The sequence below is a fragment of the Hyaena hyaena genome, unplaced genomic scaffold (genome assembly GCF_003009895.1).
Source record: "Hyaena hyaena isolate Hyena2069 unplaced genomic scaffold, ASM300989v1 scaffold_20, whole genome shotgun sequence".
Taxonomy (NCBI): domain Eukaryota; kingdom Metazoa; phylum Chordata; class Mammalia; order Carnivora; family Hyaenidae; genus Hyaena; species Hyaena hyaena.
This window is the reverse complement of record NW_024080652.1, coordinates 4,131,486-4,149,405: the sequence shown is the minus strand read 5'-3', so window position 1 is coordinate 4,149,405 and position 17,920 is coordinate 4,131,486. Positions and strand designations below refer to the sequence as shown.

Below are 17,920 nucleotides of genomic sequence, written 5' to 3'. Positions count from 1 at the left end.
AGATGGTCACCTTCCACCCGAGCCTGGTGTTTCGTTCTACTCGACCTTTTGAGACCCACCCATCCGGGGATATCTTGACCACAGACTGGTGTCTGCTCCCTCCTACTTCAGCCTTGCCTCGCTCTTATGCACATTCTGTGGATCTGTGTGAAATTCTGACCCAGATTAGGAGGGGCCAGAAAGCAGACAGAGAATGGAATCCAGGCCTGCTGGATCCATCCTAAAGTCCATGCCAGAGGCCAGATGTGGGAGCACTGGGGACATGTCGCCCTTGGTGGCCATTCACTAGGGGTGTCCAGTGCAGTGACTGTAGACTGCCATCTGTTCCTCCCGCAGTTCCGGACAGGCCCTCACGGGCAGGGTGCAAAGGGGAGCTCAGGTCTCAAGGAGCCAGCAGAGGGGCCCTGACAGCCTGCTCCTGAGGTCTGCGGCCTCTGGCTACCTGCGGAGCTCAGAGCTGCCCAGGCACCCCTGGAGGCTGTCTGCCCTGGTCCCGATTTCATGTCTCACGACCCCGCGATGTCTGCTTCTCTAGGGCTAGGGTCTCTGGCAGCCTCGTGTGGCAGGAAGAGGCACATAGCGGGTGAGTGTGAACTACACACAGGAAGGTGGGACATGAATGTACAGGTGTGGCTTTCCAGAAGAGAACCTCAGGGCTTTTCTGAGTGAGGTGTGGATACAAAAACAACCAATGGGAAGTGGGCCAAAATGATCCCAGGAGTTATCTCTGGAGAGAAATTACTGGTGATTGCTCTATTTGTGTTTTGTTAAACTTTTTTTTTCTCCAGAATTGCTTTAATGTGTATAAGAATCAAAAATGCTGTTTTTTTGTGGCAGAAAGAGAAGATTCCGTGGGATGCCATGATATGCAAGTAATCTAGTAGCTTCACAAGAAAAGCATGTCAGGGAACTTTGGAAGTGGGCATTCCCACTCTTGAAATGGGCTCAGAGCAGCAGCCCAGTCAGAGGCGAAAGGAGACCCAACTACCAAGAGCCCGTAAGTCCTCTAGGGTCTCAGTGGTGGAGCCTGGCCTGCGCCTTCGGTTTCTGGCTCATGAGGTGAGGTCTGTGGGCCCCCGAGCTCCTGTCTCCCCGTCTGGATGAGCGGGATCTGCCAGCTTTGCCTAAAGGCCAAGTGCTAGAGGAGCCGGTCAGAGACTATCACCTGAGGCTCCTTTTTTTTTTTTTTTTTTTTTTAAGTTTATTTATTTTGAGAGAGCACGAGGAGGTGAAGGACAGAGAGAATCCCAGGCAGGCTCCACACTGTCAGTGCAGAGCCTGATGCAGGGCTCGAACTCACAAACCAAACCATGAGATCATGACCTGTGCCAAAACCAAGAGTTGGACACTTAACCAACTGAGCCGTGCAGCCTGGCACCCCTCAGATGAACTTTTTGAGGGGTGGTACATGCGCTTTTGGGTGAGCTGACCAAGAAAACACGAATTCCCTAAAAATTTCCAGGTAAGTGCCACCCTTGTCTGCTGTATGGGCCATTCGTCTGCTTGCGTGGAGGTGTTTTGTTTTGCCCTGTTATCTTGTATTTAGTGGAAAAAGGTCGGAGTTCTGCCCGTCCCAGGGAGAAGGAGCCTTCTTGTATTTCAAGGAGGGTAGGATGCACTCTTCCTAGAACAAAGCGGGGCCTAAAAGTTCTCACCTGTGCCCGCGCTTGGGGCAGAGCGGACAGACTTCCAGGGGCCCTGCAGTCACACCGCCCCAGGAGCCCCGGTACAGAAACCCGTGGTTTCGGAGGTTAAGAGCTCCAGCCTTGGGGCTGGAAGGCCTCGGTTTGGACCTTACTGAATCTCAGTTTCCCCGTCTATGACGTGGTCATTCACCGATCGGCCTGACTGATGGAGCTGTTCCTTGGATCCGGTCTGTGTGAGGGGCTGGCGGTAGGACCTGGCACGTGGTAAAGCCCTCGTTCACTTCCGTTCTTGCTGTCACTGTGCTTGGTGCTTTGTAAGAAGAGATCATTTGCTTCTCACAGTAAACCTGCTGTGAAAGGGCTCCAGGTCAGCTTGTGAAGGGTGGTGGGGTCCCCGAGCCCCAGTCTGTGGAGCCCCAGAGCTGGAGTCCTTCATCTCACGCCAGGTGCCCGTCTGTTAGGAAGCCAGTGCTGCTGTAAGATAAAAGTTGCCATGGTAGCCACTCCGCACGCCTGGATTTCCTGTGAGTGACTCAGCCCCTTCCAGGGGTGCTGGAGGTCAGTTCCTCCTGCGACCCAGCCCCCACACCGGCCCTTCTCATCTTCTTTCCTCCTATTGTCCCCCACTTCCAGCAGCCTAGGTGTGTCCTAGATTTGCAGAGTGGCGAGTGTCCTGGTTCACCGTGAATGACGACACTCAGGGTACCTACAATGCTTCCCAAGGGAACTCCCTCCAGAAAGGCCTCAGAAGCCAATGTGTCACTCAGCCCAAACCCAAGGGGACCAGTCTTCATGTTCTATCTCAAAGTCGACCCTAAAGCTTGACTCATTCACTTTTTTTTTTTACATTATTTTTTAAATTATGGTAAAATGCATATAAAGTCAAATTTGCTTTTTTTTTTAAGTATATGATTCAGTCTACCTCCACTCTTGACTTGAAGAGCTTTATTATTTTTTTTAATGTTCATTTTTAAGAGAGACAGCATGAGTGGGGGAGGGTCAGAGAGAGGAGACAAAGAATCTGAAACAGGCTTCAAGCTCTGAGCTAGCTGTCAGCACAGACCCCAGCGCAGGGCTTAAACCCACGAACCTTGAGATCATGACCTGAGCCAAAGTTGGACACTTAACTGAGCCACCCAGGTGCTCCCCCAAAAATATGTATTTTTAAAAATACATTTATGGGGGCCGCCTAGGTGCTTCAGTTGGTTAAGTGTCCAACTCTTGATTTCTGTTCATGGGATCGAGCCTCACACCAGGCTCTGGCTGACAGCATGGAGCCTGCTTGTGATTCTTTCTCTCCCTCTCTGCTCCTCCCCCCACCTTGCTGTCTCCCAAAATAAATAAACTTTTTTTTTTTAAAGTTTGTGTAGGGGCGCCTGGGTGGCTTAGTCGGTTAAGCGTCCGACTTTCGCTTAGGTCATGATCTCGCGGTTCGTGGGTTCTAGCCCCGCGTCGGGCTCTGTGCTGACTGCCGGCTCAGAGCCTGGAGCCTATTTCAGAGTCTGTGTCTCCCTCTCTCTCTGACCCTCCCCTGCTCACGCTGTCTCTCTCTCTCTCCTAGAAATAAATAAAACATTTTAAAAATAAATTTAAAAAGTTTGTGTAAAAAAAATACATTTATTAAAATACATTTTAGTTCTTAGTTTCTAAACAGTGTCCTGTGACTCCCAGCCACTTGGAGGAAGTTGAACTCTGAACCATCTGACCCCTGTTCTAGGGGCCGCTGACAGTTTGCTCAGTGGCCCTAATAAGTACAGTCAGGAGGGCTGCCACTTGTGCCACGAAGCAGCCATGGAGAGAAGTGTTGAGGGCATCTCCCAATCTCTACCACGTTCTCTACCACTTTCTCTTGAAACTTCTCATCTCTCTAAAAATCTTCTATTTCTGGGACGCCTGGGTGGCTCAGTCGGTTGGGCGTCCAACTTCAGCTCAGGTCGAGCCCCCTGTTGGGCTCTGTGCTGACAGCTCAGAGCCTGGGGCCTGCTTCAGATCCTGTGTCTCCCTCTCTCTCTGACCCTCCCCTGCTCATGCTGTCTCTCTCTCTCTCTCTCTCTCTCTCTCTCTCTCAGAAATAAAACATTAAAAAATATATATACCTACTCAAAAAAATAAAAATCTTCTATTTCTGCCATTTTTCATGACGTTTCTCCTTTAGTAGTGAGACCTTTGTGCCGAGTCCTTTACACACTTGGTGCTCATTCATTCCTTAGAACAGTCCACTCTCCAGGTGAGGTGTAGAGACTCCGAGGTCCAAGAACCTGCCCCAGTCACTTGATGGCAGCTGTAATAGCCACTGCCCTCCCATTTGAGGTTTCTGGATCACTTCCTTTCTGTTTTTTCTTTCCTTTTTTTTTTTTTTTTCTTTTTTCTTAGGTTAAAAATCTTTTTTTCCTGGGCCTCCCACTGGCACCAAAATGAAGAGGTGTGTCAGTTCCTAATTAGTAGATAATTGGTAGAACTTATCTTGACAGCCACACAGAGACCTTTGAACTATGCCTACCGAACTCTGTTGTTGGAGCCCTTTGTGTGGGTTGGCTTAGTGGTTACTCTGTAGAGTGAGCACTACGTTCCCTGCTTTGGAGTGTTCACAAAGAGCCTAGGTGGCCACGTCTTGGGGTTTTTATGGAGAATTTGTGTGTGTGTTACCGGGGAGACAGACCGACCGTACGATTCTCTGATGTGCACAAGCGCTTGGCAGCTTCCGACGTGTGTGATGCGAACTTAACGTTTCTTCTCTCCTCTTCCTCTTGCTTTGCTCAGAACACCTGGCAGGGCAAGGCCAACAAAGATTTGGTTGTGTGTTAAAAATGCCCAAATGTCACAGTTGGAAAGAATCTCGAGCCCACTGAGTTCGGTCCTCCATTCAGCATCTGAGCGTGAGAGAGTGGGAGCGAATTTAATAGGGCCTCTCACGATTGCCCACAGAGCCCACAGCCTCCAGTGGCTTTGTCCTAAAGTGTTTGATCTACCGAAGGGAGTATGTTCCGTAGCTTTGTAGCCATTCCAGGAGTATGATTTTAGTCTCATTGATCAGAAGTTTCAGCGCTAAGAACAATGTCTAACACTAGTAGGTATCCGATACACACTGACTGATCTTCCCGACTCTCGCATCTTCGATGTCCATAAGTGTGATAAGATCACCGAGTGCTGTCCTGGCTCTGACATGAATGTGCTAAGTAAACATACTGACTCCGCGGCTCCAAGTGCTCTTTCCAGTTCATGTGTTCTTTTCTGTGGTCGTCCATTCACCTCTCCAGAGTCTCCTGGTGCTGTCAGCCAGAGCCTCAGGTCAGCATGAAAAGTCCAGAGCAATCACCGAGACCATTGCCGCCCAGGACACACCTGGCCGTGCGGGGAGTCTCGGTGCCTGGTCTAGAAAGCGCCTCCTGAGGGCTGTGACCTCCTCTGCTTTCCTGCCACCAGCAGTACTGGGCACCAGCGCCCTCCTCACACTTCTTCCCAGCTTGAACCTGACTCCTGGACAAGCAGCCAGGAGACCCCAGCAACCAAGTTCCTTCAGTTCAAACCGTGCATTGATGACGTGCCACTCCATTCATCGTGCTCGAACACCGCCGCACCCATCCTCCCATGTGTGGGCCCCCGGCCCCGGTCCCACTGGCACCAGGCAGCCCCCCCTGTGGCCCACCAGCTTCAGGGCTCTGCCGGCCCAATGATTTGTCCGCCTGCGACCGCAAGACTGTTGGGCTCTGCACGGAAGGGCTACTGTGCTCGGGGTTCATAGGCTCTGGATTTGAAACTCCTGGGGCCCGGCCCACCCACACTCACCCCCTTCCCAGACCCTCGGGTTATCCATCTGCCCACCCTGAGCTGCGGAAAGTCCTTCCTCTGCTTACCTTACAGCCGACTGAACAAAAGCAGGCTCCCGCCCCGCCCCACGCCTTTCAGGCGGGCTTCCCCATAGCAGCAGCACCCACTGACGAAGGAAGGAGACCCTTGGGGTGTGGGCATGAGTGGTGCTGACTGGCAGTGAGCTGCCCCTCCGCCCCCAGATCCCAGCGGGATCTCTGCCCTGAACGGAGCTGGTTGGGAGCAAGCTCACACTCTTGTTGCTTTCTTCTAGGAAGATGACGAGAAGCTAATTGAGGAGATCCAGAAGGAGGCCGAAGAAGAGCAGAAGAGAAAGAACGGAGGCAAGCGCTCCCCCAGCACGGGCCCCCGCCAGCCACAGTCCGTGTGCGCGGGGGAGGGGGGCCTTCACAGCCGGCCCTCAGGTAGCTGTGGACACGCTCCGCCCAGGCCCCTGGCTTCCTGTGAGGGAAGGCTTGGGGGAGCGCCGGAGAGTTTCCGCGTCCCCTCAATGGTCAGGAGGTCCCAAGGGTGGGGTATGCCCAGGAGGCAGACAGAAAGAACCCAAACCAGACTGAAAAGATGGTAGGCCCACCCTGGCCTCTCTGAGGTCACAAAGGAAAGAAACGGAGTTTCTGGAAGTGGCCATCCAGGCCCTGGCTCCGAAGGAAAGGCCCTCACAGAAGCTTCACCTGTTCTGAGCTGAATCTATCCTCCACCTTCCAGATTAATCAGTGCATCTGCATTCGCTCAGACAGCGGGGGTGGGGGAGCATATACCCATCAATCAGCCTCGCTGTGTCCTGGCCACCCCTCCTGTGCCCACAGGCAGGAATGATCCTAGGGGTCCCATGTTTGAGGCCTCCCCTCATTCTCTGGGCCCTCCGCTTGGGGCAGCCGGGAGGGAGGTCAGGATGTGCAGGCTTGGCCTCGCCCCACACACAAGCAAGCGCGGTCATGTTCCATTGTCTCGTCTACTAAATCCCATCTCCTGTTCAGAGAACACCTTCAAACGCATCGGGCCCCCCTTGGAGAAGCCTCCGGAGAAAGTCCAGCGGATCGAAGCCCTCCCGAGGCCCGTCCCGCAGAACCTGCACCAGCCCCAGATCCCACCATACGCCTTCGTGCACCCGCCCTTCCCCCTGCCGCCCGTCCGGCCCGTGTTCAACAACTTCCCCCTCAACATGGGCCCCGTCCCGGCGCCCTACGTGCCCCCCCTGCCCAACGTGCGCGTCAACTACGACTTCGCACCTGTCCACGTGCCACTGGAGCACAACCTGCCCATGCACTTTGGCCCCCAGCCACGGCGCCGCTTCTGACCACCCGCCGCCTTGTCTCCTCCGGGGAGCCCACCACGCTCCCAAGGCCGTACCTTTCAAAAAGGCGTGATGGACTGGGCTCTCGGAAAGATGGGCTGGGTTTTTTCCTGCTCCTTCCTGGGAAGGGCCACTGCCATTTGGAGAGTTGTCAGCAGGCCAATGCCCTCGAGCACCTGTAACAGGTTCAGTCTGGCACTTGCAGGGCCGAAGAGACGGGGGCAGGAAAACCTCCCCCGAGAGTTCCACCGCCCTAGTGGCTGGTGCAGGGACCCTCCCCAGCGGGCAGCCCATCTCTGCTGTCAGTCCTGTCCCTTCCAGGACCAGGGCAGCGTCTGCCTCCGCCCCTCTCCCAGCCACCTACACAAGTCTCTCACTTAACCACGGAGGCCTTCCTGACCGCGGTGCAGCCTGAAGCATCATAAAGCTGCCGCGACAACAACTGCAGATTGCAGAGGGCCAGGCTGCCCAACCCACGTCCTGGAAGCCAGGCTCTCTTCTCCTACCGGCCCCCCCGCCCCCATACCGCAGCCCACCCGGAGAGAGGCATGGCCTGCTGCCTTGGGCCCATCAGGTGGTGCAGGGCCACGTCCCCAGACCTGGGAGTGCTGCTCAGAGTGGGGTGGCTGCAGGCTGTGTCCCCCAAATCCAGAAGCCCAGGCCACCACCCCCGTGACTGTTCAGGGCTCTCTCTTCTTGCCCTTGGCCCATTCAGTTGAGACCACAGAGAGCTGTCTCGTGCTGTCTGTTCTGTTCTGTAGTTTAAAATATTTGCCATTTACTCACTTTGAACTTACTGAGTTTTCTGTGGCCTACTAGAGTTTCTCTTGCTCCGTCTCTGAAAAGTCCAGTCTGTTACCCACGCCAGGCAGCCGGTGAGGGCGGGACAGTCCTGACACTCGCCAGACAGAACATCTTTATGAAGCAGCTCTGACAGGCTTGGTGGCCCCCCCCAGGCAGCCCAGCTCTCGGGAGCCTCCTTCACCACCAGCCTGGCAGCGAGCACCTTCTACCCTGAGGTCTGGCGGTGGCAGTGGTTTTCTGCAGGGGGACAAATGACCCAGGCTCCACCGGCACCCATCCACGTGGTTGGGGGGGGCCTGCCTGCTCACCACTGGGCAGCCCTTCCCACCCCGGCCTGTGTAGAGAAGCCCCGCCCAGCTCCCCGGGCCTGGTCTCTGTTGCTGTCACTGTATCTCTGATGGCTGTGGGGTTCCCAGCCTGTATGCACAGGCCTCAGAAAGCAGGGTGAGCCTCACGGCCGGACCCCTGTCTCCGTGGGGCCCGTGTCCCTGGGCCATGCGTCATGCACGGTCATCCACTGCCATGAATGTCTCCTGTATTTCAAGGGTTAAATGGGGAGAAGTCTGCTAAGTTGCCCATCCTTCCTCCAGGTAGGGGCTTTGCAGACCGTCGTGTGGGCACAGGGTGGGGCACATGAGGAGAGGTCTGCGCCACCAGGGGCCACTCCCTTTTGGGCTGCCTGCGCCTTGCTGGTTGCCTGAGTGACAGTGCCTTGGGAGACAGTCCCACCGAGGGTGATGGGTGACAGGATTGAAGTCCCTTAAAAACATGTTCCTTATGCATCCCCAAGGGAGGGTCTCAGAGAAGTGAGATTCCCGCAGATATCCCACCAAATGGGGAGGGTGGCTCCAGAGCACACCAGAACATTCTAGGCCCTGTGAGCCAATTCATCCAAGGAGGGAACAAACCAGCCCCCCCTCTGCCCTGTGCCCCAGGGAAGGGGGTTCTGGGCAGCTAAAAGGACAGGCCCCGGGGAGGGGGTCCACCCCCGCCCCCACCATTCAGCGAGTCCACCGGAACCTGGTGTGCGAGATTCTGGCCCAGAAAGGGAGAGGCCAGAACAACTGGCTCTTCCCCAGGCCAAACAGGACTTGCCTTTGAGGTGAATCCTTGCTGTTTCTCACTGTGTGCAGCTGTTAGGAGTCCATTCCTACCTTTCTGAACGGAGGGTGCCAGGTTTCTAATGTTCCTCCTGGGGCTGGGCTGTGGCGTGGCTCACCCGCCTGCAGGAGCCCAATTGCTGTTTGGGGGATGGTCATCGCCGCGAGTTCTGACACTAGCATGAGTCCCCACCTGTCCGTGAAGTATCCCTCTAGGTGCCTGTACCCTGGAGGACCCCAGGTTTCTTACGAAGCAGTCTGCACTGGTGACGGTTTGGGGGAAAGTGGGCCCTTCTGACAGGCCAGCAGGTGGCTGCAAGGTGTGATGACAGGGAACCCCCAGAGATCAGTGGGTCTCGGGGACAGGCAGGAATCCCAGAGGCGACCTGGCACCTTCCCCTCTCTGGGCCACAGTGTTTGTTCCCCGAAACGAGAGACTGCCCGGCGACAGTCCCGTTCTACTTGCCTTAAACTGGAGAGAGGAATCTAGTATTTGCACTTAGCAAAAGATTTTAAAACTTTAAAAAAAATGTGCATGACCTGTCACTTTGTATAAAAATAGCAAAATGATTAGTTTATTAAATTTTTTTCTTTACCTTCCGGTAGTAAAAACACATAAAAAGAAATCTGTTTAAACTACTGTGTGTAAAAAGCCTGTACCATATGTAACCTGGACTTTTTGTAAATAAACGTTTGTGCATTATGCCCCCTCTGGTTGTGTTCATTCATATGCCACCGGCGGACAGGCTGCCACACTCCCACCAGATCACAGGGGCCGCGCAGGCGGGTGGCACGTTCCTGGGGACTGGCTGGGTCTCGCATGACTTGGCACCCTGCTCCGAGGAGGCTGACCCTGAGCTGCCACTGCGAATCCACAGGGTGTGAGCCCAGAGTAACGTGCCTGAGGAGCTGGACCACTTCCCCCCCACCTCACCCCACGCCCCCCCAGAAGGCAGTGGGTGATGCCTCGTGCCAATCCTGCTTGAGCGGGTGGCTACAGAGGCCCAGTTGGGCACAAAGGAGTTTGTTTGCTTGTTTCTTTGTTTCTTGGCCCAGAATCCCCTTCCAGAAGATGTGCTCAGCCCCTCTCCCAGGCCTGGACCGCAAGCCACGCACTGGCCTGGAGAGCAACCTGCAGAAGGGAGGCCAAGCAAAGGCTGGGTGAGTCGGAGGCTAAGCTTGTCCTCCAACACAGGCACATCATCCTGAGAACAGAGCCTCGGGGCTGCACAAGTCCTCTGGAGCCACGTGCCTGCCCTGGCACCCCCCTGCAACGTGCCAGACCGGCGACCTCAGCACACGTGGACTCAAACTTTGCTCAGAGTTTTAATAAAAGGGGGGTTATGCGGCGCCTGGGTGGCTCAGATGGTTCAGCGTCCGACTCGGTTTTGGCTCAGGTGGTGATCCCATGGCCTGTCCTGCCTGCCGTTTGCAACTTTATTGAGTGATTTTTTTTTTTTTTTGCATCTCTGAAAAAAGCATACTGAAATCAATCCAAGACAAGAGTTACCTGCATTCCCAGCTTCTAAACAAGCCCATGCCATCCTGTTGTCATTCCAGCACACATTCGGTATATTACATATTTGCAGCCACACCCTAGACACAAACTGTCCCACGCCCCAGTAGGGAAATGGGTACTGGCCGTTTTCCTAGTCTTCTGCCACCTTTTCCACCGTCCACCCAAGTAACCAGGGTCCTGTTTCTCCTCCCCGCACTCCTGCCAGCACATTCCACGTCCACACCCACTTGCCGCCCTGATTGTTACAAAACTGATCCCATGGGACACCGGCAAGCTCAGTCAGTAGAGCACATGACTCTTGATCTCAAGGCCATGAGTTTGAGCCCCATGTTGGATGTAGAGCCTACTTAAAATTGTTTTCAAAAATGGGGCACCTGAATGGTTCGATCAGGTGTCCCGACTCTTGAACTCCGCTCAGGTCTTGATCTCAGAGTCATGAGTTCAAGACCACATTGGGCTCCGCAAAAAAAAAAAAAAAATTTTTTTTCAGTGATTCCATACCTTTCACGGGACTTAATTTTCTCCTTTTCCAACCATGGGTGCCCTCCAGGTCTGATTGGTTTTCTTTGTGCCTCCCTGATGGAAAATTCAGGAGCTTCCAACTTTCTGCCACCACTGAACACCTCAGTGAATGCCCCTCTTTGATGTTTCAATGGCCATTCTTCCCAGGAGTAGGCTTGTGAATGAAAAGGAAAGACAGGGTACGTATTTGCATGGCTTTTGCTAGAATGCTCTCCAGATTCCTTGAGAAAGCAGCCTCTGGCCACCAGTCCTGGGCTGTGTTCTTGTCCTTCACTGACAAATCTTTGTCACCAGTCTCTGAACCGTCTCCTGGAATCTGACCTCAGGGAGGTCCCACCTGAATGCACCTCTTTCTTCAGAGCAAACTTTTTTATTTAGGTTAGAAGCATTTGTGGGGCGCCTGGGTGGCTCAGTCAGCCGAGCGTCCAACTGCGGCTCAGGTCATAATCTCATAGTCTGTGGGTTTGAGCCCCGCGCCGGGCTCTGTGCTAACAGCTCAGAGCCTGGAGCCTGCTTGTTTCTGTGCCTCCCTCTCTCTCTGCCCCTCTCCCACTCGCTCTCTGTCTCTGTCTCTCAAAATAAAAAAAATAAAAAGACATAGAAGCATTTGTAACTGTGATGTCCAGATTTCCTTTCCCATCCTTGAAGTGATATATATGTATACACATTTGCCAATTATAGATGCTTCATGATAGAAAAGAATGAGAACACAGAAAAGTATGAAGACGGATGTGCTTTGTGACCCAAAGGTGACTACTGGGAATATTTTGATGCATTTTGTTCCAGTGTGGTTTGCTCTGTGATGATACAATGCCTCACGGAACCGGTCAACCAACCCATCACGAGCATTAGCCAGGTATGAGCTTCCAAAATACAATTTTTAATCAGCTTCTGCTTCTAGAACCTTTTGCTACAGTCTTGTCAGCCTTCTTTTTGGACTTGGGATCACATTTCTGCAGGCTGGTGCACGGCTGCCCCATCCAGCCTGCTGTTCTTTCTTCTCGTGGCCCCCACCTAAAGCCCCATCTGCGTGTCCTCTCGCTCGGTCAGGATTTCGTCAGAAGCAGCTCCCCACACCCCCTCTCCTTTCGTCAGCACATGTTGGCGAAGACAGCCCAGAACTGGTCACCGCCTTGGCTTAGCGGCAGCACCTACTGTCACCAGGGTCACCGGGATGACCTGGGTCTGCCTCTTCCCCAAATGCGGGGTGATATACGGGCCCCAGACCAACCGGTGGGCTCTGCGGGTGCTGAGTGGCGCCGTGTGAAGTGAAGCTGGTAGGTCACTTAAACCTGCCGCTGGGGTGGCGATAATGACAGCACCTTTTCATCAGGCTGAGACCCTTACATGAGGTGGGAAAAGAGTTTGGAGGCTCTTGTCGGGTCCCACCCCCGCCCCTCCCCCCTCCCAGGTCCCACCCACCTGCCTCCCACCCCGGGGTAAGGCGGTGCCCCAGCCCCATGTGGCCGTAGCCGTGTGTGCGTGCCGGGCCCACTGTTCTACTGGGCAACAAGAAACCTGCAACTAAAAAGCCAAACAAGTGGGGACGGGTGTTGGGGGGGGACACAGGGACAAGGCAGCGGTGGCCCAGGCGAGGGGCAGGCATCGTGGTGCCTGGAGCCAAGCCTTGAGCTCCAGCCTAGCTCTTTGTCCTCCTGGCCTGGGGCTTGTCCACATGCAGGCCGCAGGCCCGTGATTCGGGGGCTTCCCGGGGAATCTGCCTTTCCCATCAGCCCCTCAGTGTTGGCATCACTGCAGGGCCTTGGCAGAGTCCTGGGGAAGGAGGTTGGTGGGGAAGGCTGCTTTCTGGCCTCCAGGTGGGAGCACATCCAGGGGACCCGGAGCCAGTGGGGATTTGCGGAGGGAGGAGGCCCCAGCGGTGGGGGGGGGGGGGGCCGCAGCGGATGAAGCAGGGTCCAGGGCGCTCAGGCAGAGTTGGGGAGCCACGTCTTCAGCCCACACGGTGTGCCTGACTGCAGACCCAGCCCCAAAGGCCTGGGGATGACAGAGCAGGCCAGGCCAGGGCCCGAGGACACCATGATTGCAGGCCAGGCAGAGCAGAGGCCAGGGAAGCGGGGAAACCGGAAGGGGAGTGGGGCGGGGGTGGGGGGTTGGAGGGGAAGCTGGTGCCTGCCAGCCCAGGACAGCTGGTGCCCTTGCGGCCATTCTCAGACCTTCCTCGGAGCCTTCTCTCTGGCCCTGCGGTTCCTCCAGGTGCCGGCCCACAGAGCCAGCCGGCCCCGGCTTCTCCGGCCTCTCATCTGCCGTTGCAGAAAAACCACAGGCCACCGTGGCGGCTGGAACACCCCAGAGGAGCCAACTGTGACAGCACTGCGGGTTGAGGGCTTCGCAGCACGCCCACCTCCAAGAGGCCGGGGGAGGACACTGCCGACCCATCAAGGGGTCAGACCCAGCCACCGGCCACCCCTGTGAGGGAGCAGAGACGGACCACAAACCACCGCTCCCAGCTTGCCCGAAACCAAGCCCTGGATGAACGGCACGCACGACCTGGGGACGTGGGCTGTTCACCTGTGCTCAGGATGTCACCACCGGGAGACGGCGCCACAGCCTTCTCAGGCAGCTCTTAGTCTCTCCTTTCTCTGTCCCAAGTCTGCTTCTCTCTCTCTCTCTCTCTCTCTCTCTCTCTCTCCTCATTTCTATCGAGATTGAGGCCACTTACCAAAAAAATACACATGATATAAAACAAGCAGAAAAAACAAACTGGAACAGAAGCAAAGCTACAGTATTAAAATAAACACAGTTTGGAACTAGGGCTCCTGAAAGGCGCCTCCACCAGGTGGCCCGGCCGGGTCCTCAAAGGCTGCTTCACCCTCCCAGCAGCTCACGTGGAGAAACACAGGTTATGCGGGCCACCATGTCCAGAAGATGAACACATGCCCACAGCTCAAAGGAAGGGCGCTCTGCAGGCTGCACACATCTCTGCGACCCGCCAGAGCCCCGGCTGGCGGCCCCCTGTCCCAGGCACCCCAGAACCCACCTCAAGGATCAGGCTTCGGGTGCCCCCCACTGGGGCCCTGGGAAGGCCTGGAGGTGGGCACCGAGTGGATGACCCACGTGGCTCCCCAGCCCACATAGCTGTCCTAACAGCTCAGCCTCAGACCTCTGGGGACTCGGACGCCTCCCACACACACATCTCCTGTCTCTCCTCTTTGATGGGGACCCAGGCCGAAGAGAAAGCCTAGAACATCCTGGAGGCTGGGCGCCACCAAAAAAAGCACAGGCACACGGTTCCTGCCGAGTTCTGCCATTTCCCGGCTCTGAGCCGAGGCCCGGTCCTCTATGTGCTGTCCCCTCATGAGACACTGGCCATCTCAGACGCGGTTCCTACTTTGGAATGTCCTCCATCGTTCCTGCCTGCCCGAAGGACCCCGAATATCAGTGCATCTCTGGGACCAGTTTTGGGTCCAGGCTGCTCAGAAAATCAGGTGGAAGAATACATCTGAAGTAAGGCTACAAATACCCACCTCACGAGGCACCTGGGGGGCTCAGTCAGTTAAGCATCCAACTTGGGCTCAGGTTAGGATCTCAAGGTTCGTGGGTTCAAGCCCCACGTCGGGCTCTGTGCTGACAGCTCAGAGCCTGGAGCTTGCTTTGGATTCTGTGTCTCCCTGTCTCTCTGCCCCTCCCCCACTCATACTCTGTCTCTCCCTCTCTCTCTCAAAAATAAACATTAAAAAAATTTATTTTGAGGGGCGCCTGGGTGGCTTAGTTGGTTGGGCATCCGACTTTCACTTAGGTCATGATCTCACGGTTCGTGGGTTCGAGCCCCGCATCGGGCTCTGTGCTGACTGCTAGCTCAGAGCCTGGAGCCTATTTCAGAGTCTGTGTCTCCCTCTCTCTGACCCTCCCCTGGTCACGCTGTCTCTCTCTCTCTCTCTCTCTCCTAGAAATAAAAAATTAAAAAAAAAATTTATTTTGAGGGGCGCCTGGGTGGCTTAGTCAGTTAAGCGTCCGGCTTTCGCTTAGGTCATGATCTCGCAGTTTGTGGGTTCGAGCCCCGCGTCGGGCTCTGTGCTGACAGCCAGCTCAGAGCCTGGATCCTGCTTCAGATTCTGTGTCTCCCTCTCTCTCTGACCCTCCCCTGCTCATGCTGTCTCTCTCTCTCTCTCTCTCTCTCCTAGAAATAAAAATAAAAAAAATTTAAAAAAAAATTTATTTTGAATACCCACCTTAGAAAGGAGGTTTGTGGGACATTAAGTGAGCTAATGCATGTAAGGACACAGTCTGACCTAGAGAAGGCACACAAATGTCAGCTTAATGGGTTTTGGAATCAGAATACGTGAGCAAGTGTTTTTTCCACCTGTGTCATGGTGGGTACGTCACCTGCTAGCTGGGTCCTCAGTTTCCCCATCTGTAAAAGGAAAGGGGTAACCTGAAGCTGGGCCTCCCAGCTACAATGGGCTCTGATTTTACAGGTGTCCTCATGGCCCAGCTATCAAGTGGGGATTTTCAGCACGCAGAGATGCCTCCCTAGAATGTTTATGAACGCGATGATAATTTAGCGTTATCCACAGTGGCCCAGAACCGGAAACAATTCCAAGGTCCATCATCTGACGAATAGATAAAATGCACTCTATCCATACAATGGAATATCATTTAGTCATAAAAAGGGGAGAAGGGGTGACCCATGTTACAATGTGGATGAAAACATGGTGCTCAGTGAAAGAGGCCAGACACAAGCGGCCACGGATTGTTCGACCACATTTATGTGAGATGTCCACCAGAGTCAGCAAACCCAAAGGTACAACAAATAGGTTCGTGGTTGCTGAGGGCCGGAGGGGCCCTGGAGGGGGAGGGGATGGCAGCTAAAGACGACAGCCTTTCTTGCTGAGATGATGGGATGTTCTAAATTTGACCGTGGTGATGGCTGCTACATCCGTGAGGATACAGAAGCGCTGAGTTGTACCCTTTAAGTGGGTGGATTACATGCTGTATGAATCATCTCTCCATAATGCTGTTTTAGGAAAGGGGTGGGGGTGGAGAAACACCACTCGTGGTCATAATGGAGGAACAAGGATGATGGGGTGATGGATGGCGTTTACCTCTCCTTGGACAGTGCCCTTCAGCTGCCAGACAACAGGAGCCAAGTCAGTGACCCCAGGAGAAGGGGACGCCGTGATTCCCCAATGCCTTCCCCACCCAGAGCCTCCCCACCGCAGCAGGGGACCCGGAAGCCCAGCAGAGCCTGTGGCCTCCCTGAGTCGAGGAGGCGGACAGGAGAGCATAGGGAGGCCTAGGACCCGCAGGCCAGAGGAGCAAAGGAGGAGAAGGCTGCCTGGACAGGCTGCTGGGGTCCACTGACGAGAGCTGGGGTGGGGAAGGGGCTTTGGGCCAGGCGAGAGCAGCCGGCCACCATCTGCAGCTATGCAGACTGGGGACCACCAACTCTTGGGGGAGACTCTGTCTGGGGTCCTGGGAGATGTGGAGGCTTTTATTTACACCCCCCAAACCTGCCAGTGGTTTGGGAAGAAGGAAGGCATTCAGGCAGGATGACACAGTAGAGAGGCCCGCCCAGCCCAGGTGCTCCCCATTAGCACAGACGAACCCCTAAACCTGCACGGGGTGACGCTCGTACCAACTGCCTCCTCAGAACTCAAGGTTTCACCTCAGCCTGGCAAAATGCTTCAGGAGCCATTCCATGGAGGTGGGTGGAGCATAAGGTGGGTAACCCCAGCTGGGGAGTGTCTTTGGGGAGGCGACCAGGCCACATCTAGCAAAATGTCAGGTGACCCCAGAATTGTCCTTCCAGGGACTGACCCCTAAAGAATCTCCTGGGGGGCTCAGTTGGTTGAGCATCTGACTTCGGCGCAGGTCATGATCCAGTGATTTGTGGGATCGAGCCCTGCGTCGGGCTCTGTGCAGACAGCTTAGAGCCTGGAGCTTCTTCAGATTCTGTGTCTCCCTCTCTCTCTGCCCCTCCCCTGTTCACACTCTGTCTCTCTCTCTCTCTCTCTCTCTCTCTCTGTCTCTCTCTGTCTCTCTCTTTCTCAAAATAAAAAACATTAAAAAAAAATTTTTTTTAAATAATAAGATGGAAGGTTCCGGAGGCTGGATGGAGGTGGTGGATGTGTTTAATGCCCCCGAACTGGACACCCGGAGCAGGGCCGACGGTAAATTCTGTGCCAGTGCATTTTACCACAGTTTCAAATTATCTCATTAATGAATTACAATAAAAGAACCACAACGGGGTCCTGCCACATAGCCCCTCGCTGCCCGGCGCAGAGCTGCTGCCTGAGCACCGCAGGCCTGCCCACCCACCCTCCTGCTGCACCCGGGACGTACCACCCCCCATCCCGGCTGCCCCCCTAGTTTCCCCCACTCTCAGCTGCAGCCTGGCCACAAAGCCCAAAGTGCAGGAGGGTAACCGCTAAGGAAGTGGCTGGTGAGCACCGCGTGGCCGCTGGCGGGGTGCATGCTGGTCCCCTGGGCTCCCGAGGTGCTCACACACTATTGCCTTCCTCCTCCTCCAGGCTCACGTGCCTTCCTCCCTGTTTCCTGGGGTCACCTCCCAAATAAGCCACATGGCAGTGAGTGTGTGTCTGTTTCTGGGGGAACCGATCCCACCAGAGTCTGTGTGCTGTACAAACCGGTTATGCTTCTCTCTCTAAATCCCAGCTGCACCCCAAACTGGGAGCAAGTGACTTAACCGCCCTGTGCCTCAGTCTTTGCATCAATAAATGGGAGGAGCAGGACTCGCTTACCGCCACCCTGCCGGGCTGGGATGGATGGGGACAGTAGTTGTTGGCTCCAGAGGCTAGAAGTCCAAGATCAAGGTGTCAGCACAGCTGGGGCCTCTCTCCGCGGCCTCACACGGTCTTCCCTCTGCAAATTTGTCTCCTAATCTCTTCTTAGAAGGCCACAGTCAGCTTGGAATGGGGCTCACCTCAGCCACCTCTTATAACCACCTCCTTAAATGCCCTGTCTCCGCGCACAATCCCGTGTGAGATATTGGAAGTTGGGGCCTCAGCATACGAATTTAAGGGGGACGCAACTCAGCCCATCACAGGGACTAAGGGCGTTAATAAGGGGCTAGTAGCCGGCACATGGCAAGGGCTGTGTATGAATACTGTACATAATAGAAAGGTTTTCCGGAAGAGTAAAAGACAGTGTTACCCTGGCGGGAAGAGAGGGCAGGTCAGGGGGAGAAGGGCTGGGGTCGGGCACCCTTTGACATCTCTATGCTTCT

At 54.9% G+C, this 17,920-nt stretch overlaps 1 protein-coding gene across 6 annotated transcripts in view; it reads left to right on the top strand.

Moving 5' to 3' along the window:
* RNF216 (ring finger protein 216) overlaps positions 1–9,375 on the top strand; it is a 155,199-nt gene extending 145,824 nt beyond the window's left edge. For 4 of the 6 annotated variants that reach the window (XM_039226037.1, XM_039226035.1, XM_039226040.1 and 1 more), the window contains 2 exons: positions 5,728–5,878; positions 6,452–9,375. In XM_039226037.1, the coding sequence (XP_039081968.1) occupies positions 5,728–5,878; positions 6,452–6,771 (471 nt within the window). In that variant the 3' untranslated portion in view covers positions 6,772–9,375. The remainder of the gene's footprint in view (positions 1–5,727; positions 5,879–6,451) is intronic. The other 2 variants (XM_039226039.1, XM_039226036.1) reach the window with 1 other exon arrangement.
* The last annotated feature ends 8,545 nt before the right edge of the window (positions 9,376–17,920 follow it).